This window comes from Electrona antarctica, assembly GCF_951216825.1.
Source record: "Electrona antarctica genome assembly, chromosome: 10".
Classification (NCBI taxonomy): domain Eukaryota; kingdom Metazoa; phylum Chordata; class Actinopteri; order Myctophiformes; family Myctophidae; genus Electrona; species Electrona antarctica.
In genome coordinates this window covers 10488878-10514041 of record NC_136791.1, presented here as the reverse complement: position 1 = coordinate 10514041, position 25164 = coordinate 10488878, and the positions used below count along the sequence as shown (strand labels likewise).

Genomic DNA, 25164 nt, shown 5'->3' with positions numbered 1-25164 from the left:
CCACTCTTCTAAACCACTGTTTAGAGTTTTCTGAAAAACTTATGTTGCTATATAAATTATATGTAGCTAAAATCTAAAATGACACAGATGCTTTCACGTTTTATACGGGTTCATTAATTACTAATTTACTGAATAAATTCCAGAAAAGACAATTGTCTTTTTGAATATATTCCATGACATTGGTAGGTAAGTAGCCTTAGAAGCCAAGAAAGTGACGTAATTCAATGTGACAGTCAGTTATTGTAGCTGTGGCCTGACTCCTGACGGGGCACGGGAAGCTTGCCAAGGCACCATGGGTTGATATTACTTATGGACCATTGAAAGGAATTGAATATGTTGAATGATTCAGTGATCTTGTGATTCACTATTTTATATCGAAGGCTTCAGGCTTTATGCAGAATGACATACCACATGTTTGTGACGCATTTAGGTTTCATTGATAGCGTGTCCTCGTATACAGTATGTACGTGACTTCTTTAGAAGGCACATGTTTGCTTTATCATAATAATGTAATATTATATTAACAGGATGTTCTTTAGTAGTCCTTTTAGGATACAGGACATAAGTGTTGGACTCAAAATCAGTTTCACTTCCTTAAAGGACCACTTCACCCCTTTTCAACCTATCTTCATATAATATGTCCTCACTAATAATCACTAATAATCTACTCAGTCTGTGTCTCATAGGAGGGCTGTGGGCAGTTCAGAAACCCATCCACCAGTGACATCATCGATGGGGAATCCAAGCTAATAGAAACTGCAGGCTTTCTAGTCCTGAAAAGTTGCAATGCAATGGAAGCTATCGTTCTCACGATAATACAAATCTAAACATTTTTGTAAAAAAATATTGTTTAAAAAAATATCTGCCTAATGATGATGTCACTGGTAGACGGGTTTCTGAACTGCCCACAGCCCTCCTATGAGACACAGGCTGAGTAGAAAAGAATTGTGCCATTTTATCATGATTATTAGTGAGGACCTATTATATGAAGATAGGTTGAAAAGTGGTGAAGTGGTCCTTTAAAATGTCTGCATCAACTAAGTAAATTACTTACAACCATGTGCTAAGAAAGCACACATTCTTCTGTGGTCTTTGCCTGACAACTACACTGTAAAATCCTTTTTTTATTTAACTCTGGGAGTGTACACATTTTGGAAGCACCACACATTAACACTGCAGATTTACTGTGTATGTAGTGCTGCTGGCCAAGGTCACTGTGCAATGCTGTGGTCCCAAATGGCTTTGCAGCACATTGGCTTACGCTTATGGCACGTCTTGAACACTTGGCTCTCCTCACCTTGGCCACGTGTTCATCACATATGAGCAAACAGCTGCCAGTGACCCCCTTTTTCTGCATCAGTGCGTTCCTCTGGTTCTTCATCGATGAGATCACTCTGAATCCCACACTGCTGCTTCGGGCAATACATCCCATTCCCATTCAGTGATGGATGCTCTGCCACTCAGGCACAATGCAAATTTGATGAACATTTAAGACATCGCTGTACGATGATATTGTGCATGTCATCAAACCTTGTTAACTTACCTTGCCGTGCAGTCTATTATCCTCCCCCGCCTCCCCCGATCCTGCACATTCACCATTGCTCTGCTGCTAAGAGGTTTTCACACAGTGGCCTTGTGGTTAGAGTGTGAGCCCTGAGTTCTCAAACCTTTTCGTAATTCAAAATAATTCAAAAACACTTTCCAGAAATTAAAGAAATAGCAATAGCTATTCTGTCCTGAAATGTTGATGTCCTTATAGTAACATTGTTTGTGTGTTGGTGTGTGTGTGTGCGTGCGTATGCGTGTGCGTGCATGCGGGCACTTGTGTGTCCAGGTACTGGATAGTGACGTTTCCTGCAGAGTTCAACTTAGACCTGGGTCTGATCCGTATGACGGAGGAGTTCCGAGAAATAGCAGCAGAGCTTGGCTGTGAGCAGCACTTCAAACTCATCGACATCTCCACTATGTAAGGAACTCACACACACACACACACACACACACACACACACACACACACACACACACACACACACACACACACACACACACACACACACACACACACACACACACGCTTGCTTATTGCTGCCAGTTGATTGCGATGACGATGTTACTCCATTTCCATCCATCCATCTTCAACCGCTTATCCGTAGTCGGGTCGCGGGGGCAACAGCTCCACCAGAGTGCTCCAGACTTCCCTCTCCAGAGCAACATTAGTGACTTCCTCCTGGGGGATTCCGAGACGTTCCAAGGCCAGTGAGTCGATGTATTTCCTCCAACTGCGCCTTGGTCTGCCCCGGGGTCTCCTCCCAGTAGGACGTGCGTCGAGGACCTCCCTAGGGAGGCGCCCGAGAGGCATCCTAACCAGATGCCCGAACCACCTCAGCTGACTCCTTTCCAGGCGAAGGAGCAGTGGTTCTACTCTCTCTCGTGTGACTGAACTTCTCATTTGAAATGGGTTATTGTCGGGCGCTGTGTTGCATGTGACTCAGTGATGGAAAAAGTCTTCACATGTTTTACTTATGTAAAAGTATCAATACTGCAATGTAGAAATACTCTAAAAGTCCGGAATTCAAAATGTACTTGAGTAAAAGTACAAATGTATTGGTATCAAACTGTAACTAATTTTGCAAGTTTCACAAGTTTCACAAGTTTTCAAATGTATGCAATCTATCAATAAATATTTTTTAAACGGCAGCTAAAAACTGCAAGCTAAAAACTGTGAGCTTGTAGATCGGCTATTTTCAAATGGCCGAAATGTATATGGGGCTGAAGTGGTTACTGTATGAATCTACGAAGTAACTAGTAACTGATGTTTAGTAGTAGAAGTACAATAGCTAGTAGTATAAATACTCAAAACTGTACCTAATTACAGTACTTGAGTAAAAGTACTTAGTTACTTTAGTTTGCACCACTGATGTGACTGTGCAGCTTGCCAGGGGCCGATGCACTGTGCACACGAGAGGTGGCTGACACTATGCGTCCCGTTGTTTCCCCCTGCCCTGCGTGTCCTTGTAGTCCGTCATATGACTGGATGCGTAAAGTTACACAGAGGAAGAAACACGCCAAGAAGGGCAAGGCGTCTCTGCTCTTCGACCACCTGGAGCCCATGGAGCTGGCGGAGCACCTCACCTTCCTGGAGTTCAAGTCCATCAGAAGGATATCCGTGAGTGCATATAAAAAGTCCATTCAGTATAATAATACTAGTGTTTGTCTGCCCACGACTTTGTCTTTTAGTTTTAGTTTTATAGTTTGGCATCACTGAGCCCCTTGCTGTCTTTTATACGTTCTTATCATCGTGTCCATTCATTATCAATGGCATTTAATGTTTGTGCTAGTAAAAAGTTTGTGTTTACACACACACACACACACAGTCACACACACTAAAGGCTGGACATAGGAGGGCCCCCTCAAAAATAGCAGATCTACGAGCTCACAACATGCCACGAGCTTGCTATTGCTATTTGCTATGATTTAAAAAGGGTTAGATAGCAAGTTGTCCACTCACTAGTGACATTAATATTATTGTATGCACCCTTGTAGGTTGACCACACGTTTTGAGTTGATTAATACTGGTGTCTGTGGTTTACTACATTAAGCCAAACCTACAAGCTCACAAAGAAAAAACACCCCCAAAAACACACTGGATCCCCTGCTATGTAGGTACGCCTGTTTGTTACCAATCTCCTTCTTTTGGTCACAACTAGTGTAGAAGGGCCCAGAACGAGCGAGTGCATTTTCCGGCACTCGCTGTCCCTCGAGGGGCCAATGGTTGAGTATAGTAACGAGCAGCTGGGGCCTGTTGTTCAATACATTTTCAATACATCAGAAATATCGCTTATGAGAGAGCATTCATCCTCCTTTATTTCTAATAGGTTAGATATGACATGTCTGGCATTTCATAATTGAATGTTGTATAAAATCCACCATATAGATTGAATTGAACACAGAGACATACAGTACGTACTCTAATGTCCTGAGAGAAGACGCACATGTGCCAGAGCTTTGATCTGCATGGGGCTGGCTGGCCCCTGTGTGAACTGCATGCCTTGTTTCCACTGACCAGACAGCCAGGAGATAAAGAATGTTTTCAGGTTTGCTACTGTGATAAGAATAGTAAAGGATTCAGGATTGGTGCCCAATGCACCATGTGTGTGCTTTCTATTTTTGCATGGGGGGCTTGAGTAACGTAGTGGTCGCTTTGTTTCACTTCCAGCAATTTATAACAAATGTGTGCACACATTAGCAAGACTTTTTTCTTTTTTCTTTCTTTTGCTGGGTCAGCATCATTAATAGTTACCAACCCTGTCCCTAACCCTAACTTCACGCCTATAGCCACGTTGTTGGACGAATGCGCCGTCGGAATTACGAGCCGATCCCAATAACACTACCCAAAAATAATAATAAAGTTTATATGTATCATTGATTTCCTTTTTCAGTTTTTGATGTTCAGAACAAAACATCACACCTGTGTGAAGTGAGGGGCGCTCTTATCATTGTACATTATCCTACACCATCTCATTCCGGCCAATCACAATCACCATCGTCACCAATTTGACGTAATTGTACTATGACATCATATTGTTTATGACGTAAAATTCTCCATTCATTGTCAATGGGAATTTAATGTTTGTGTAGGACAAAGTTTGTGGACACACACCAAAAGCTGGACATAGGACGGGTTAGCTCCCCTCAAAAACTGTGTTCATTCAATTTACTACTCATGTCCCACAATGTATTAAAATTGAGATTTAAAGAAGAATAAAAGGAAATAAAAGGAATAAATGGATAAGTACAATTGAATAGAGGAATAAAACTAGGCTATAAAGTTGACATTGCAGTTATAGTAGAACCTTTTCTTCTCAGATGAGTTTCTAACAATCAGCGATAAACTGTTGCAGATATTTGTCATGTCATATTGCTATAGTTTGGTCTTGTGTAACCAAACTTACAAGAGCGTGGTTGTTTGAATGTAAAATGTTTGTTTGAAATTGGTCTAAACGAAAGATGGTATTGTATGGCTAAACCTCTGCCCAGATGTGACATACTATTATTATTATTATTATTATTATTATTATTATTATTATTATTATTATTATTATTATTATTATTATTATTATTATTATTATTAAGGGACCAAGAAGTCACAAAGTAACTTTGGTCACTTATTAAGGGACCTTCTTCTTCCAAAAACGCAGGAATCTGGTAGAGGGCCATGCCAAACGGTGACTCTGCGAAGCCCATGAGCCCATAGCACTCAATTGAAAAGGCAAACTTTGAACGTGCATAGCTCATGAACCGTTTGACCGTTGGCAATGACACTTTGATACACATATGTGTCTCCTCATGCCAAACAAGTTGCCGGGTCCCATAGACAAATAACGCACTTCCGGAAAATACACCAGGCTGTCGCCCGCTGTTAAAACGTTATTGTCCCTTTTATGCCCATATATAGAGTTATTTTTCAAGCATGTCCAAATATGGAGTCTATGCAGATGCCAGCTCCGGGTGACAGGTGTGATCAAGTGGCTAACTTTGGCCCTGTCCAGAGCCCGGGCAGAGGCTTTGTGCCGGTTCTGGACAACCGGCTATCCGACGGACTCGACACCGGGCACTGCACTCTCTGTGGGGGTGTGGAACGTGTGTGTCAAATTTGAAGTCGGTGGGGCGAACGGTTTCAAGTTATGTGGATATGTACACACACACGTACAGAGACTTTTATGTTTTCATTTCCAAATCACTCATCTCGTCTCTTGCGACCGTGGTGGAATCCAGAGAGACATTTGACCTTTCCTATATTGTTGCTGTATACATATTTTAAGTCACTCTGAATGAGAGAACGTCAGCTAAAAGTGCCTAAACCGGTTCTCTGAACAACGTGTTCTCCTCTGCAGTTCACAGACTACCGCAGCTATGTGATCCACGGCTGCCTGGTGGACAACCCCACGTTGGAGCGCTCCATCGCCCTCTTCAACGGCGTGTCCCAGTGGGTCCAGCTCATGGTGCTCAGCAAGCTGACACCACAGCACCGCGCCGACGTCATCACCAAATACATCCACGTGGCCCAGGTGAGAATTATTCACCAGTGGTGGAAACAAGTACTCACATGTTTTATTTAAAGGTCTGGATGACAAAAGAAAGTTTTTGTTTTTTTTTTGTTTTCTGAGCTGAATTGCACCAAAAAAAACTGAACTTTGAACATTCAGTAGATTTTCTGTGGTTTGGCAGGGTTTTCTGAATAATTAGGCTCAAACAAATGCTCTGATGTAACAGTCCACAAATCCCTATGACATGACAATTTGCCAGCAGATGTCACTGTTGAGGGATTTTGCTTGTTTTCATTGCAGCTCAAAAGGCTGAACATTAAACTGCCTCCCCCTGGCCAGCCTGGGCACCTGATGGAGGGGAAAGGAACTGGTTGGAATAACGTGTTCCTTCCACGCGCTACGTCTAACCAGGGAAACTCCCCCCCCCGTCAGGTGTAAAGGAGCAACTTGGACACTCAGGCATGAAGGAAGCATGAGTTCAAGTCCGTTGCTCTCCCCATGTCCCCATATATGGGGACTAGGTTGGCGGAGGGTGTGTAGAGCCCAGGATCACATTAGATAGAAACAGACACAGGGGTGAAAAATGGGTTACAAAATCGTGGGATAAAAATTATATATAAAATTAAAAAAAAGGCTGAACATTCACTATCAAGCATGAATAGAAATGCTTGGGGGAACTGTATCCTTCAAGCAATAATGCTGTTTCATCACTATTGAGGTTTTGTTGTGTTGTACTAGGCTTGTAATTGTTCTGTGTGTAGGTGGTTGTTGTGTTGTACTAGGCTTGTAATTGTTCTGTGTGTAGGTGGTTGTTGTGTTGTACTAGGCTTGTAATTGTTATGTGTGTAGGTGGTTGTTTGTGTTGTACTAGGCTTGTACTTGTTCTGTGTGTAGGTGGTTGTTTGTGTTGTACTAGGCTTGTACTTGTTCTGTGTGTAGGTGGTTGTTTGTGTTGTACTAGGCTTGTAATTGTTATGTGTGTAGGTGGTTGTTTGTGTTGTACTAGGCTTGTAATTGTTCTGTGTGTAGGTGGTTGTTGTGTTGTACTAGGCTTGTAATTGTTCTGTGTGTAGGTGGTTGTTGTGTTGTACTAGGCTTGTAATTGTTCTGTGTGTAGGTGGTTGTTGTGTTGTACTAGGCTTGTAATTGTTCTGTGTGTAGGTGGTTGTTTGTGTTGTACTAGGCTTGTAATTGTTCTGTGTGTAGGTGGTTGTGTTCTACTAGGCTTGTAATTGTTCCGGTGGTTGTTTGTGTACAGACGGATGTGTACTGCTATTTGTTTTATTCAGGACCCCAGGAAGACTAGAGGCTCAGTCATGTGTCTCTAATGGGGATCCTTCAATAAACATAAACATAAACATACATTTCTGTGAGGAGGGCCAACACGCATTCATGACAATGGATCCTTTTGATGAGTAAACACAGCTGACATTAATAACATAATAACTGCTGTTATACGTAACTGTTAATTGGTCACATTCCTCAGCTAATAATTCGATGACCTGGTCAGTAGGAGACTCAATGTCTGGGTGTGTAATTGACAGAACATAAGTCACTAGTATTTAACTTCATGCTGGCACGTAAGGGACACCGAAATGAAACAAATAATGTTATTATTTTCAGCTGCACTTACTGTACCTGTCAAATCGTGTGCTTGTGCAAACAGTGCAAGGCACTTCTTTTCCATGAGAAGTGCCTTGCTTTCTCATTACTCATTCTCATTACACATCTCATGGCTGGTCTGTCTCCTTCATTAGTGCAGTCGGTCTCCTATACTAATGCATAACAATCTGCCTTCGCACACGATGGCTACTCCATTCCTTTTAGTGAGGTTGGAAGGTTGGAGGAGGGCGGTGATAAGAATGCAAGCACTTAAACCATGGTACTATTGATTGGAGGCGCAGGTTGCAGCACTGGATTTTGTAAAATGTTCTTGTGGTACTGTTTTAATGACATAAACTCCATTATGTTCTTCTGTCATCACTGACATCTTCTCCTATACACAGACCTATATCCAAACACTATTAATGTTATTAGAACACTTTGTATCATCCTTGGTGTCATCCTCTATCTATCTTGTCCGCCCTCTGTTGTTGTTTTCGTTTGTTGTTAGCCTGGCCGAGGGATAGGTCATGCATTTTAATTCTTTCTCTCACACATCTCTCCCTCATTATAGAAACTGCTCCAGTTACAGAACTTCAACACTCTGATGGCGGTGGTCGGTGGTTTGAGTCACAGCTCCATCTCTCGACTGAAGGAGACTCACTACCACCTGACCCCAGAGGTCACAAAGGTCAGTACATGTCAAGAGGTTTATTTACTTTTCATGCATTTGTGGATAAATAGTATATAGAAGTTCACTACATTTTAACTATCTAGTCATTGATTAGAGTCGATAATTGTAATATTGACAACCATTTAAATCAGTGGTATTATTAATATGTTCTACAACATTATTATTAAGTCACATATTTTCTATAACCCGAAAATCAGCACAACTGTTAACTGTATGAGCGAGCAAAACAGAAAAGGAGCCCTTTTTGTCATACAATTTGGAGAGGGAATATCATGTTGCTATTTGGAGATCTGTTTGTATTTCTGCAAAACGATGCACGAGTAACAATAGAGTGGTTTTAGTTAGTTTAAATGACGAGTGATGGGGGACAGGCACGGCGGGAAGTTTAAACCAGTGACTGTGTTAACGAATATTGATTCTGTCCTAATCCTCTATTGATCCTCTACATATTGCCTTATGCCCCCTCCCCCCAACTTCACTCTTTTCTCCTTCTCCTTCTCTTTCTCATTCACACACACACACACACACACACACACACACACACACACACACACACACACACACACACACACACACACACTCACCCCCTCCCCCCTCTACCAGATCTGGAGCGAGATGACAGAGTTGGTCTCCTCCAATGGCAACTACTCCGGCTACCGCAAGTCCTTCAACGAGTGCCAGGGCTTCAAGATCCCCATCCTGGGCGTGCACCTCAAAGACCTCATTGCGCTGCACGTGGTCTTCCCCGACTGGGTGGACGGCGGCAGCAAGGTGAACCTGGTGAAGATGCAGCAGCTGTACGTCACCTTCAACGAGCTGGTGTCGCTGCAGAGCGCCGCGGCCCACGTGGAACCCAACATGGACCTCATCTATCTGCTGACGGTGAGCGGGGCTGTCACCGACCACCATGACGTTTCACTGGAGCATTGTCACTCAGATCATTGCACGATTGACAATTTAATTGCGTTTCACTAGTCAGAATGAACACACCGTGAGAAAGCTTTTTAAATTTTTTATATACATATATTTTTTGTGGCTTTCGCCTTTATTTTATATTTTTTTATGGAGGGACAGACAGTAGGCTGACAGGAAATGGGGAGAGAGATGGGGGTGACATGCAGTAAAGGCCGTCGGGATCGGGAGTCGAACCCGCGGCACACTGCCAGACTGGATTACCAGCCAAGGTGCCTGGACCGCTGAGCCACGGCCCAGGCCTACACCGTGAGAAAGTTTAAAGGATTTGTTGAACAATAAATTAATGGAATGTAATGGGGCGTAGGTTCCGGGGGGGGGGGGGGGGGGGGGGGGGTCGCCGACCCTGGAGTCTTTGGAGAGGAGGTTGTGGCGAAATTCTGGCGGCACGTGGAGACTCATTCCCCTGCGGGAACCTATGGGAGGAGAAAGAGAGAGGGAGAGAGATAATGAGAGAGCAAGAGGGAAAAGGATGGCGACAGGGGCGGAGGAGGGATACGAAAAGCATAGTGGATTCTGGGTGGTTTTGGGCAGGTATAAATAGGCTCAGGTAGATTGGCTTGGAGGGCGAGAGTGACATGAAGGGCAGGGCATCTGTTGTTCCAACTCCATTTCTGCCGTTGAACATTGGAGCGCTATGAATAAACAAATTATTTCTGTTTGGCTTTTAGGCTTTGTAAACAAAAGGTGCACAGGGCATATATGACAAATAACTTGCATCATTTAATACCCTTATACTTAAAATAAACAAACAAAAATACATGAATATGAAACATGAAATAGCCGATAGATCGGCTATTTCCAGTTTGAAAATATATGAAATGGAAATGATTATGACGATTATGCAAACATGTACTGTGATTATTATTATCTCAAATAATTGCGATTAGATGATTAATAATTGTCACAGGCCTAACGGTGATGGGTGAATAAGGCATTATCTTGAAAGGGGCAGAAAGGGTTCTCAGAGGGTCATCCAGTGATTGATGTGTGATTAATTTGAATGGACATTTTGATGGAGATCACTGCCTACTCTCGTACAGTTAATGCACGCTTTTACACTTCCACACCATTCAGTCCAAAGATGTCTTTTTGAGCAGTGTTAAAGGACCACTTCACCACTTTTACTTTAATTCCACACCATTCTGTCCAAAGATGTCTTTTTGAGCAGTGTTAAAGGACCACTTCACCACTTTTACTTTAATTCCACACCATTCTGTCCAAAGATGTCTTTTTGAGCAGTGTTAAAGGACCACTTCACCACTTTTCAACCTATCTTCATATAATAGGTCCTCACTAATAATCATGATAAAATCACGATTTTCTTCTACTCAGTCTGTGTCTCATAGGAGGGCTGTGGGCAGTTTAGAAACCGTCTTCCAGTGACATCATCATTAGGTAGATTATTTTTTAAACAAAAATGTTTAGATTTTCATTATCGTGAGAACGATGGCTTCCATTTTCGCATTGCAACTTTTCAGGACTAGAAAGCCTGCAGTTTTTATTAGCTTGTATTCCCCATCGATGATGTCACTGGAAGACGGTTTCTGAACTGCCCACAGCCCTCCTATGAGACACAGACCGAGTAGAAAAAAATTGCGCCGTTTTTTCATGATTATTAGTGAGGACCTATTATATGAAGATAGGTTGAAAAGTGGTGAAGTGGTCCTTTAACCGCTCCAACGTGTGGCTTTGTGTGTATGTCTATCTATCCCCCTGTGATGTCACGGGTGCAGCAGATCATCAAAGGCACCGCTCACTTCACACAAGTATAACTTGCAAATCTGTCCCCTTTGCAGCTTTCTTTAGACCTCTACTACACAGAAGATGAGATTTACGAGCTATCACTGCTAAGGGAACCACGAAACCCCAAATCTTTGGTAAGTTGTTGCTAAGCATAGTGCTGTCTGTATACTGGCATACCTAAAGGCCCCAACACACAGTGGGAGCATTTATTTTTGTTCAATTGATTCACCCGTTGTAAATGGACCATAGATGTAAATGGTCCACATCAGGGAAGCACTCTGGGGCCGTTGCTGTTATTAACACATTAAAACGAGAAATTGCTTGTAGATCTGCTATTTAATTTTTTTATCAAAAAGCAAACATTTTTAACTCAAGTCTTTGCTTCAGTGGCCTAATATACCTATAAGGTTGATTGATTGATTGAAATATGTATTAACAGTTTGCAGAATTACAGTACATTTCGAGCACAAACTCAATACAAAGGCTGTTAACTGTGAGTGGACGACCCAATTAAGCATTACACTTGTTTCCAACAGGGTCCACCATGTTCAATTCATCAAAAAGGTTGCTGGGTTATGTAAACCCATACGTAAGATTTCACCACCCCTGACAGGATTTTTGAGTGGTGTAAACCACTCCTACAACTGGCTTTTGTGTGCAGAAAAAAATGAGCATGGTTGCTATGTTCAAAATAATTTCTGACGTAATTAAATCACACCCGGGTGAACTGGATGACCGTAGCAACCGTGGTCATTTTCTCTGCGCAAAAACAGCCAGTTGTGAAATCACATCCGGGTGTGATACATACATTTATCAAAAATGATAGCTTTTTTTACTTAACATATTTTGTGTGATTTCATTACGTCAGACATTACGTCAGACCACAGCTGATCATGCTATATAAAACCTTACACCACTCAGTTCACACGGGTGTGATTTTTTTATAAAATGTAGGCTATTTATTTTTAGACAGGAGGCTATTCTCATTATAATCACTGTCATGGTTGTTTCTTCCTATGCTCTTTATTGGCTTGTTTTCTCCCTCAGTGTTTCTTCCTTACTGGTGTACCGTATATATATATTTAAAAAAAAAAGGGTGTGCACACATTACTGGGTTAATATACGTTAACAACATGAAACCACTTTGGTCCGGTTGGGGTTTGGGGTGTTGGCTACGGTGGTTTTAGACATTCTTTTGCCACCCTTTCTTTGCTTTGTATGAGACATTGACACTGGAAAAGATATACTGCAGCCTGGTCACAATTTCACTTGAAACTAACCAGTACAGTTGTGCTTTTTGCATGTGGAATAGCCATGTAATGGAGTGCTGTATGTGTTCCATCTCCACAGCCTACCTCTCCAACAACTCCCAACAAGCCCCTTCCATTGGACTGGGCCTCAGGTGTGACCACCAAGCCAGACCCCTCTGTGGTCAACAAGCACATCAGGAAGGTGGTCGATGTGAGTGGGCATCCTTTTTGCGGTCAATTCACACCAGCCCTTTTGAAATGAATGCTCACATAACAGAAAATGTAAAGTGTTTATATGAGCATGGCATTATAAATAGACTGTGAGTACACATTGATTAAAACATTTGACATTTTGTAATGGGATAGGGCATGGGAAGAAACAGCCATTTTCTACGCTTTACTTTCAATATCGTAATTCGTAATTTCCAAGCCATTTTTCCCCCTAACCAAATAGGCCCCGAAGCAAGTACTGATAGTCCACCGTACTGTTATGTGCACTATTATATAAGTTATGTACTTTATTTTTATTTATTCTTTCTGATTCTGGGAAGTCTGTATTCAGGAATTATGACCATGACCACGATGGCTACATCTCTCAAGAGGATTTTGAGAGCATTGCTGCCAACTTTCCCTTCCTGGACTCCTTCTGTGTTCTGGACAAAGACCAGTAAGTGTGGAAAACATATTCACCTGTTAAGTAAAAGTAAAAAGTATCAAAAGTAAAAGTATCAATACTGCCATGCAGAAACACTCTGTTACGTTTGTTTGTTTGTTTACAAACATAAAAAGATGTTAAATAAGGAGTTTTGTGTTTTGTTCACAGCACACCTGACATATTAATATTCTATATTTATGACATTTTTATAAATTCTTATGTGACTTTAATATGGTCCGGAACTTAAATACATTATGATAGGTAGGAGATGTATATATATATATATAGCCCAAATCTAAAACGACACAGATATGTCGCGTGGGGTATAAACTATGCATAACATTCAAGTTTCAATGGTGCTCAGTACAAAGATCCACAAAGAGACAGCAAGAGAAGGGTTTCTTGCTCTCACTTACTCTCTTATTCCTGTATCTAGTCTTTCTTTTGTATTTCTCTCCTTCTCTCCAGATATAGTCTTTTCTGGCCAAGGAATATCATAGAGGGAGTGGTCTTTCATGACTCCATCAAATATCACATAAGCCCTCATGCAAACACGTCTTCTAACTGCACTATAACACATTTCTTCACACATTTAGCTTTGCTTTTCACACATTTAAGTTACCTAGATGGTTCTGTTCTCCTTCCTTCCTTCCTTCCTTCCTTTCACGCACGCACGCACGCACGCACGCACGCACGCACGCACGCACGCACGCAAGCACGCAAGCACCACTCCATCCTCTCTCTCTGTCTGATTTGGTTCAGCTACGGAAAATATTCCAATCCCACCTTGAGCCTATGTGCAAAATATGGTTGTAAGCGGGGGAAAAAAAGCCTGTGGCCAGTCTAGGGAAGCCTCACTGATCACTCAGGAGTACAAGGAGACCCAGACCTGGAGGACAGTAAAGCCTGTGTGTCAGGGGTAGGCAACAGGTGGCCCGTGGGCCAAGACTAGCCCCCAGGAATGATATCCGTGAATAGCCTGTGAAATAATTTGGAGAATATGATTATGATGAATATATGATTATAATTTTTGTTTTTGTTTTTAGACAATATCAGACCAACATTCTCACATTATGCCCAAATAGAGAAACTAACTATCCCCACCTAAAGGTTTATTAGACTTATTATAAATATACTGATTCTCCATGTTGTGAGTGATCTATCTTCCATACAGTAAATCCAAATCCCCATTATGATGAAATGCGTTCATAAATAGTCCCGTCGGCGCCATGGTTCTGAGATGATGGAACCACCATGTAGTCCCCTCCGGTAGATGGATACGATCACAAGGCATGCTTTCTGAGAACTAAAAACATAAACACAACATACATTCAGTACAATATTCTCATGAATGAATGAATGTGAAAGTAGCCTTGGCCTCATGGCTCGGGCCATGAGGCCCATAGGGCAGGAGCCTATCTCCTGTTTCTGTAGCGTGAGGCAGCTTGATGTACAAGTACACCCCCTGGACATGACGCTAGTATGTCGCACGGACTTACCCCCAATCCAACCCAACCCTTGATGCTGAGTGTCAAGCAGGGAGGCACTGGGTCCCATTTTTACAGTCTTTGGTATGACCCGGTCGGGGATTGAACCCCGACCTCCCAGTCTCAGGGTGGACACTCTAACCACAAGGCCACTGAGCTTTTTTTATTATTATTATTCTCATAGAGAACAATAATCATGAACAACACAGGTTACAATAAACAAACAAATGTTGAAACATGAAATTGACATGAAACAAAAAACATTATGAACTTCTTAACTTTATGTACTTATTTATAAAAAAATACTTTTAATTCTGAAGGCAGCTTTTAATCTTGATGACAGCTACACTCCCAACGAAATCACTTGGATTTCTTTAATGAACTTTACATTTTTATAATGACTTTTTAAAGTAGTGTCATGTAGTGTGTTATGAGCACTAGTGTATGGAGTGCAGAGGTAGAGGTTGCTTAGTCGGCTTCGTCGGCTTCGGTAACCGTCTTGTGGATAGGCCTCTCCAAGTAGACTGGCTTGGTGAGTCTCTTTCCTTGGCCATCCAGTGCTGAATTACCAATCAGCAATTGTAGCTTCCTCACACATCCATCTTCACCAGGGTGCACATCCGTGACCTTGAATGACCTTGAATGAGTGGAAACTAGTTTCCACTCATTTCGTGGTGCAGTGTCGTCTTTCACAATCACTATATCGTTGATCTTTGCATTTCTGCGGGTCTTGTGCCATTTCTGCCTCTGTTGCAGGTTCAACAGGTACTCCTTCTTCCACCTAGACCAAAACTTGTTGGCTAGATATTGCACTCTTCGCCATCTTTTGCGTAGATAAAGGTCTTCCTTCACAAAGTCTCCTGGTGGTGGCAATACTATTGAAGACTTCATCGTCAGGATGTGGTTAGGCGTAAGAGGCTGTGGCCCAGCCGGGTCACTGAGTAAGTGTGCTGTTAAAGGCCTGCTGTTTATGATATGCCATGACTTCGTACAGGTAAGTTCGCAAGGATGAACTGTCAAGTCTTTGGGATGACTTATCCAGGATGGATGTCAACACACTCCTTATTGTTCTGATTTGCCTTTCCCAGGCTCCACCCATATGGCTCGCAGATGGAGGGTTCATGACAAACTCACAGCCTAGTTGCTTTAAGGATTCTTGATCCATGTCCTTCACAGCTTCCAGGAACTCACGTCTTGCACCAACAAAGTTAGTACCATGGTCAGATTTCAGTTGGCGGACGTTTCCACGTAGGGCAATGAAGGAGCGAAGTGCATTAATAAATGCATCGGTCGTCATGTCATCAAGGAGTTCAATGTGCACAGCACGAGAGCAAAGACAGGTGAATAGCAGCCCATAGCGCTTCAGCTCCTTTCTTCCATCCTTGACATGGAACGGCCCAAAGCAGTCCATACCACAATAGGTAAAGGGAGGAGTTGTTTCCAATCGCTCACGGGGTAAAGCCGTCATCTTTTGTTCCTCTGTACACCTCCTGAACTTCCTACACTTGACACACTTATAGATGTAGGAGGACACAGCTTGACTACATCCAAGGATCCAGATGCCGTTTGATCTCAACTCATTCATTGTTATGCCTCGCCCTTGGTGTTCCACCCTTTGATGGTAGTGGTTGATCAGTAACATTGATATGTGGCTGGTCTTCGGCAAGATTGCTGGATGCTTGATGTGCAAGAAGGGATTCAGACGGTGCAGTTTGCAGGTCTTATCCTTGCTTATCTCCTTCTTGTGTTGAAGACTCTGGATTTCTTCAGAGAAGGTTGCTCTTTGGACAATACCTATGATGGTAAGTTCAGCATCCTTTCTCTCTTCGAGACTTGTGGCTTCATTGGTTCTTGACGTCAAACCTTTAAGCTCCTTGTAATCCTAAGTATCATAAATTATTTCACAATCCTCATGAACTTTAAATGAAATAATAATAATAATAATAATAACAACAACTTGAACATCGAAAAACATGTGCAAAATACTAGAACATTTAACTTGTTTTAAATGTGTTACTTCTTGTTGGCTTAACCATCCAAAGCTCCCGAACTCCACTTGCTGGGATCCCAGTGTAGTCACAGTCTTATTTGTTTGATGCTGGAAGTCACTGTAGGTGAACCATGGAAACTTGCTTGCAGCTCGGTCGACGGTAGGCACAGACAGGCCCCTTCACCTCGTGTCGAGCAGGCTGAGTTCTCACTGTAGTCCCCTCCGGTAGATAGATACGAACACAAGGCTTTCTTTGTTGTACAGACATTTATTAGCGTAAACGCCACATGTCAAATGCCGTGAGAACTATAAACATAAACACAACATACATCCCCTCCTCCCCCTCTTCATCAATGGGGAAGAGGTAGAAAGAGTCTCCTCCTTCCGGTTCCTCGGGACCACCATCCACGAATCCTTATCATGGGATCTCAACACCAGTCTCATAATAAGTAAATCACACCAGTGTCTCTATTTCCTGCGGCAGCTTAAGAAGTTTAAAGTCAGCCAAGCAGCCATGACTCACTTATATAGGGCCACTATTGAAAGTGTTCTTACCTTCTCCAGGTAAGAACACTTCCTGGAGAAGGTCACACAACCTCTCAAGACAAATCGAAGCTGGAAAGAGTAGTACGCCGTGCATCAAAAACCATTGGATGTAGCCTCCCTACACTTTCCTCACTCTACTCCACCAGAATAATTAGGAAGGCCAAAAAAATCATAGCAGACAACTCCCATCCTGCACATTACCTCTTCAATCTCCTCCCATCAGGCAGGAGATATAGAAGCATCAAGAGCTCAATATCTCGCTTCAGAGATAGCACTTACCTCGTAGCCATTAGACATCTGAACTTGACCCATTAGGTACAGTTGGGCTGATGAATGTATGTATGTAGCAATATGCATATAGCACTTTAAAAAACGGAATGTAATCCCTATGCTGCTGGTTTTTGTATCGTATTGTCCTTCTTGTTTTTGTATCTATGGTTGTCTGTATATGTTGAGTATGAACCAAGACAAATTCCTATCAACTTGACTGACATGGCAATAAATTATTGAATCTTGAATCTGAATCTATATTCAGTACAATATTCTCATCTCGAGAACAATAATCATGAACAACACAGGTTACAATAAACAAACAAATGTAACAAATATACCTCATTGGCCGCATCCACTCTGGGGGGAATAAACGGAGGAATCTTTAATCAGTATTTTGACTTTTAACTGATATCATTTGAGCTGGACTCTTAAAACAGCAGATCTACATTATGGCAGCAGCAATGCACTTTAGCTGTTGCACGCTGAAGCTCTCTTCTCAGAATGAACTGGCTCTGCCCTGCTCTGCTAATTAACAGTGATCGAAACCACCACTTGCTCATCAACAGATCAGGCTTCAGCTGTTCAGAGGTTACTGTGACCTTAATCAATCAATCAATCAGTCAATCAAACATAAATCACCTCAATACACATTGAAACAAAGTAGAGAAACATAGAAACATGAAATTGACATGAAACAAAAAACATTATGAACTTCACCAGTGTATCATTCTGAAGGGGGCCAGAGGGAGGGACATGCCTCTGGTTGGTTCCTACTCCCTCTTCTCATCAGCTGTGCTGACACTGAGTTGCCTGATGAGACTTCTAGCCCTGGCCTGCCTCCCAGCACATGGCTTTTGTTTGGGGAGCAGCCAGGGCGAGCTGACGACTCCATATAAATAAGTAGGGGGCCACTAACCATCTGTCATGACAATATAATCAGAGCCCAAGATCCATTTACGGATCCATTTAATTTAGAGGAATGCTACGATCAACTGTATGAGTGGCCAAATACCGTAAATACTAGTACTAGTTCTGGGAGAATTTGGATTTGGCATTCTGTGGCTTTGACATGAAGATGGTAGAAATGAATGTGCATACAATTTTACTTCAAGGTGAAGGCAGATATGTCTTCTGCTTTAAAACACTGCACCCTAGTGGTTTAATGAAGCATTGGCATGCACCTGTTGCTGTTACTCTTATTTCTTCATTGGCTAGTAGAGTGTAGAAAGACAAGGTCAGACAGAAGGGACATGCCAGGAGACAGGAGTCAGACTTGAACTTGTGTATATTTCTCTCTCTCTCTCTCTCTCTCTCTCTCTCTCTCTCTCTCAGAGATGGATTGATCAGTAAGGATGAGATGATGGCCTATTTCCTGCGTGCCAACCCATTGCTCCAGTGTAAGATGGGCCCTGGCTTCATCCACAGTTTCCAGGAGATGACATACCTGAAGCCTACCTTCTGTGAACACTGTGCTGGATTTGTAAGTTTCTGAAGTCCATGTCCATGTCCATGTGTTGATCTACTATTGCTCCAATTGAAAGTGACTCAACCATGGTGTGCGTGCTGAATAGAAGACAAACTAAAACATTCCAGTGAAATATCAATCAATATCAATATGTTGTCAACATGCATGATCTATTCAATGTGTACGACAGCCCTCTCCAAATCTCTGTCTCTAGCATTGCCATTAACATATTAATCCCGGAAAAGCATCTGTGTTATTTTGGATTTTAGCGTCTCTGTCGGGTGGAAACCTCATATGTTCAAAACTGTTACTTTCTGGATTCAATTTCAAATTCAAAGTAGCAAAAGTATCAGATCTACAAGCTCAACATGCGTTGCGTAGATCTGCCACTTAGATATTTTTGGGGGGCTTTTTGCCTTTGTTGATAGATAAATGGTGCATTTATATAGCGCCTTTATCCAAGGCGCTTTACATAGATTATGCATTATACATTCACCCGTTCACACACACATTCATACACCGATGGCGGCGGAAACCATGCAAGGCACCAACCAGAACATCAGGAGCAATTAGGGGTTCAGTGTCTTGCTCAAGGACACTTCGACACTAACTCTGGGGGAGCCCGGGTTCGAACTGCGGTTTCCATCCAGCCACTCTATCCCTGAGCCACCGCCGCCCCAATAAATAGATAGATGTACAGTACGTTGTCAGGAAACGGGGAGAGAGATGGAGGGGAAGACATGCAGCAAAGGTCGTCGGGATCGGGATTACCAGTTTAGGTGTCCGGACCGCTAGGCCAGCCCGGGCCAGACGTGCCACTTTTGATGCGTTGGTGTGTCGCTGTAGTATGATCAAGTAGTAGGGCATTCATTCACGAGAAAACACAGAAAGTTAAAATATGGAGATGAGAGGTTTCTGCCCAGCAACGATATAGAGCAGAGGTGCCCACACTTTTTTGACTTGAGATCTACTTTCAAAATGACAAGCTCAACAAGATCTACCCACCAAACAAATATCGTTTGGAATCACGGCAATGGCATTACATATAAGACTAACGCATATAGAGCAACCTAGGTTTTTCAGAAAACAAAGACTTTTGTGGAACCCACCTCAGGTCTTAATGGGTTGTTGCTTTAATAGTAAGTTGTTTTAGTAATATAAGAAATAGAAGTCTGCACACTGTAACTTTGTAAAGGTCCCAGTTAAGGCTTCATTAAGTTGTCTTAGTACTTGGCAAGTGGGCTACTTGTTTGTCTAGGAATCCGTGTCCTCCACTTGCCACCAGGAAAACCTGTCCATAGTTATTGTCCTGTAGGTCTAGGAGGTCACTGGATCTCAAACTGGGATCCAGGTACCCCTGGGATCCTTGAGGGGTTCAAGGGGGTCCCCACTAAAATTATGAACAGTTTAAACCCTTACGCCCTATTTTATTTATGCCGACACATTTTGACAAATCTTCTCTTATGACTCCCTGGCTCAGAATGCATATCTATTTGAGGGTCCTTGACATTAAAAAGTGGAGGACCACTGGTCTACGTAGACTAGATTACACTGTGTGTTGATACATAAGTCAGATAACCTGAGTTAGTCCAACTTTGTTCACTGCTTCCCTGACACATTATTCATACAGGCTATTTTCAGATAAAGCTGATTCAATCTACCCGACACATCTAGCTGGTAGATGGCTCAGATGGCTGTATCTTTATGGAATAGTGATTATTTGGGCTGCATCAGCAATGGAAATGACTTGTTCTTGTTCTCACAAATGCATACAACCCCATACCACACACACACACACACACACACACACACACACACACACACACACACACACACACACACACATACACACACACACCGTTGCACGTTTTCATAGGGTTACAGGAAGGGTGTTGTGAGGGATTGTATCCTGTTTATGGCCCAGTGGCCTGCCCACAAATTTGTAGTGTGAACATACTTCCTCCATTTCATATTGTAACATTCTTTTGTTTTACCAACCGTTCCCACCCCACCCCTCACCCCTCCCCCCACCACACATTGGACCTGCTGCGCCTGCAGCTCTGGGGCATCATCAAACAGGGCTACAAGTGCAAAGGTATGCTTTTGATCAGTGGCGTGCACAGATAGACACTAGGGGGTGCTAGAGCACCCCCTGCCCTTTTGGCATTGTGCCCTTTTGAAAAAAAAAGATTTTTTTTTTTTTTTTTTGATTTTTCAAAAATAGCAGACCTACAAGTTCATAGCGCGCCACTCGGTGCCGCGCTATGAGCTTGTAGATCTGCTATTTTTCAATAGCTAAAGCAGAACATAATGCTAACACCAAAAGGGGTTCCCGCCCAAAATGGGTTAATGGCCGGTTCATACAACAACTACCAGTATACACTGAACTATAGTTGCTAAAGCCTGATTTATACTACAGTAAGTCATGTGACGAGTCTGCCGGAAAAAAACTGATCCGCAAGCTCACAACGCATCGCACTGAGCTTGTAGATCTTCTATTCTTTGGCATGCGATACCATCACACATCATGAGTTATAGGAGGCATGGGGGGTCAGATCAACATATGGAATGGAATTCTGTACTGGCCATATATGGAGCGTGTCTTGAGTGTACAGGGTTTAATGAGCTCAGATCAACATATGGAATGTCAGAACAGGAAGGACAGGTGGGGAGGGATCAACATACTGTATGGAATGTCAGAACGGGTCAACTCCATATATGGGAGATCTAAGGGTTTGAGGTTTGAGGTCAGATGTAGAGTTGCTGGCCGGCTCCATATATGCAGATCTAGGTGATGATCCAGTCTTCTCCATGTATGGTTATGCAGGGTTAGATGAGGTCAGTGTTGTGATCTTCATATATGGAAATGGCCATATATGGTGGCGTGACGTGTCACGTGGCGTGATGTCACGAGGCGTGACCATATTTGGAGGAGGTGTTAAGGTCTCCATGATGTCACGTGATGTCACGAGGTCAGATCCATATATGGAGATCTAAGGGCCTCCATGATGTCACGAGATGTCACGAGGCGTGATGGATTGGCAAGACGGGAGACGCAGGTTTTCATACTAAATGTGACCTTCGGTCGCAATAATACCATATATTGTGCCATTAGGTATGTTGGCTAAGTCCAAAGTAGTCATATGTTTTGGGACAATACACAAAACATTTCTTCAGTGTATGTGCACAATGACCAAAATCGGGTCTTTGTTAATTGGTCTTCATGCTAATCTACTGTACAGCAATGACATTATTGGAAAATGTGCTAGTTGGCTTATCTTTAACTTGCATTGCAGACTGTGGAGTGAACTGCCATAAACAGTGCCGGGAGCTGTTGGTGCTGGCCTGTCGGAAGCTGCTCCACTCCACCTCGTTAGGAAGTGTCTCCCAAGGAGTTCTCACCCACTGCTCGTTGCCCAGTAGTCCTGCGTTGACCAGCTGTAAAGGTGTGTTCCATCTATACATTATAAATCATAATATAAATCAGTGGTTCTCAACCTGTGGGTCGTGACCCCCAGTGGGGCCCCCACATTATTATTTGCCTGTCATCCCCAGACTTTTTCAAATAATATAAGAAATAGGAAAAATGTGTGAAGAATGCCATGCTATTTTCACAATATTTATCTGTGGAACCGAGTCAAACAAAATGTAATGCCTCAACTCCTACAATTCCAAGTGCTTGTCAGGGTGGGGGCGTGGGTCCCCAGTTCAAACATGATTATTTTGGGGGGTCACGGCCTGAAAAGATTGAGAAGCACTGATATGTATAAATCACTTATGTTGCTTTCCCTTCGCATAGTATCAGTTCGCCTCGCCACAGCTCTACCCTCCTTCTTTGCTTTTCCATTAGGCCAAAGTACCTGGTCCCTGGTACTGTTTCGGTGGCTCCGGCCCCGTCGGGGTTCCAAGTAGGCTGAGGTGATACCTTAATGGTTGACGTGTAAAGACTGCTTAGCACAGTTTACGCTCGCAATGGTAACCAAAGTTGCAAAAATGTGTAACTCGTAAGATAACCAAATTAATGAAGTTGTGCACATTAAGTTAAATAACAAATAATTGACAACCAATACTAATACTAATTGGGTTACATTCTGAGAGAATGTAAAAGGTTACATAATATGTACATGTCATGATGGAAGATGGTATAAAAATGGCATGCCTAAAACGACTAGAATGTAAGTATACAGCGTGTAGGAATAGAATAAACTAAATAAGACGGATTGTCAGCCAGGGTGACCCCCCCCCCCTGACCCCCCCCCCCCCCCCCCCCCGCCCCATTTTGACCTGAGATCAGATTCTAAAAATGTCTTCTACATCCTGACATCTTTCTGAAAAAGATATGTTTCTATGTCAGTCGTTCTTCGGTTTTTCAAAAGACCTACAAGCTTGTAGATCTGCTATTTTTCAATAGCTAAAGCATAACATAATGCTAACACCAAAAGGGGTTCCCGCCCAAAATGGGTTTTAATCCACAAATTATATTCCCGTTGTCCTTTCTCCTGCCAGATGAGGACGACATATTTGCGTTCCCGCCGGTGGCGCCCGTGGGTGTCCCCACGCGGGACGGCCAGTCCATCACCCTGATGACGGGCTCGGCCCAGCGGATATCTGTGCGCCTGCAACGGGCCACCACGAGCCAGGCCACGCAGACCGAGTCTCCCCTGTGGTCCGAGCAGCAGCACAGCTGGGGGTCTACGGACAGCGGCTCCCACACCTTTCCCAAGATGCGGTATCGACCCCACCGGAAGGCCTCCAAGAACAAAGGCTTTGCCCGCTGGGAGAACCACGAAACCGGGAAGCAGCAGGGTGTGCCGGTCCGCGGCAGGAGGGACTCCCAGGAACAGACGGAGGGACCGGTAGGCATCGTACAGAATGGGAATACAACACACCGAGGGAAGGTTTGTACGCCTTTTCTCTTTTTCTCCATCAGAAACTGTCCAGAAGTTATGAATCATTTTATTACATAGACAGCTTTCATATTGTCTGCGATGCATTAAGATGTTAGTGATTTTGTTAGCTATAAATTCAAATGATGCACAATCTTGAAATTTAGGCCGATGTCGATATCCGATAATATGCAAATTGTTCGATACCGATATATTACATTATTTTGTATTATTATATTATGTTATTATTATATTTACAGTATGTTGAGCTTATTGTTGTTGTTAATGTAAGCCATTATTATCACATTATTATTGCGCAATCAATAGTGGTGAAATATTATCGGTGAAACTTTCAAATTACAATAACGTACCGGTACACAAAGTGCATTTGCACAATTGGTGTGTTCCTTTTTTTTCAAACCAGTTGAGATTTGTCCCCCTTTCTGCATATTCATAGTCTTTTTAATACAATTCCATACAAGTCACATTTTAGTCTAGTTTTAGTTGACTAAATATCATAGGATTTTGTTGTTTTGTTTTGTCTAAATCTACAGTTGATTTAGTCGACCAAAATGCATTTTGGCGGGCCTTGATGGCGTGTAGCAACTCATAATGTAACTAGAAAAAGTGCCCTTCTGGGCACAGGTCTCCACCAGGAGGATAGGAGTGTGTGTGATGTTTGGCAAAATGTTTAGGAGTGATATAAACATGTTTGTTTGTTTTTTGCAACAATTTTCTTCATTGTGTTGAAATGCAGAGTCAGATCACTCATAGCATCTCTGAGGATAGAATTCTGGATGAGCAGGACATGTGCAGCATTTTGTACAAAACGGGCCACTCCTGAAGACTTTGGAAGGCAATCTTAGCCAATCAGTGTAGAATCTGAGAAATCAAACAGACTCGTCTTGATCACATGACTACAGAGATCATGTATACCGATTTGCATGAGATTTGGATGAAATCATTGCGACTAATATAAACAATGTGTTTTGCAGAAATCGGCCTCATGGTGGCGCTATAACCGGCAGATGTGGAGGGATGCAGGGAAAATGTTTTTCCATGCCTCTAGGGAGTGCGCATCATGTGAGCTTTGGAAGCGAATCTTAGCCAATCAGGAAGGAAGATGGGAAATGGTGCAGATTCGTGTTGATCACATGACTATGGAGATAGTGTATACCGAATTGTGTGATGTATGGATAAAATGTGTACGAGTAATCTACAGAAATGTGTTTTGCCTAAATCGGCCTCATGGTGGCGCTATAACAGGTCATTGAGGAATATTTGGGGCAGAGGTTCGTCGTTGGCATCCAGGGAGTGTGTGTTCGGGGCAAAGGGTGCCGGAGATTAGCTGGTAACAGACGGACGGAAGGAAGGAAGGAAGGACGGATGGACGCACACACACACGGACGGAGTGCAAAACATACTCTCTCCCCATGCCTTCGGCCTGGTGGAGACAATAACTGCTCATAATGCCTGATTTATACTTAAAATAGCCGATCTACAACACACAAACAATCATAAAATGTCTTAGGTCGCATTCACACCAGAATG

General features: G+C 42.8%; 1 protein-coding gene across 4 annotated transcripts in view; it reads left to right on the top strand.

The window, feature by feature from the left end:
* The window catches only part of rasgrp3 (RAS guanyl releasing protein 3 (calcium and DAG-regulated)), a 59313-nt gene that overhangs the window by 31450 nt on the left and 2699 nt on the right, over positions 1 to 25164 (top strand). For all 4 annotated transcript variants that reach the window (XM_079512397.1, XM_079512399.1, XM_079512398.1 and 1 more), the window contains 12 exons: positions 1835 to 1966; positions 3019 to 3166; positions 5895 to 6068; positions 8224 to 8340; positions 8947 to 9225; positions 11115 to 11195; positions 12412 to 12522; positions 12863 to 12978; positions 18595 to 18742; positions 20786 to 20822; positions 22024 to 22173; positions 23234 to 23625. In XM_079512397.1, the coding sequence (XP_079368523.1) occupies positions 1835 to 1966; positions 3019 to 3166; positions 5895 to 6068; positions 8224 to 8340; positions 8947 to 9225; positions 11115 to 11195; positions 12412 to 12522; positions 12863 to 12978; positions 18595 to 18742; positions 20786 to 20822; positions 22024 to 22173; positions 23234 to 23625 (1885 nt within the window). The remainder of the gene's footprint in view (positions 1 to 1834; positions 1967 to 3018; positions 3167 to 5894; positions 6069 to 8223; positions 8341 to 8946; positions 9226 to 11114; positions 11196 to 12411; positions 12523 to 12862; positions 12979 to 18594; positions 18743 to 20785; positions 20823 to 22023; positions 22174 to 23233; positions 23626 to 25164) is intronic.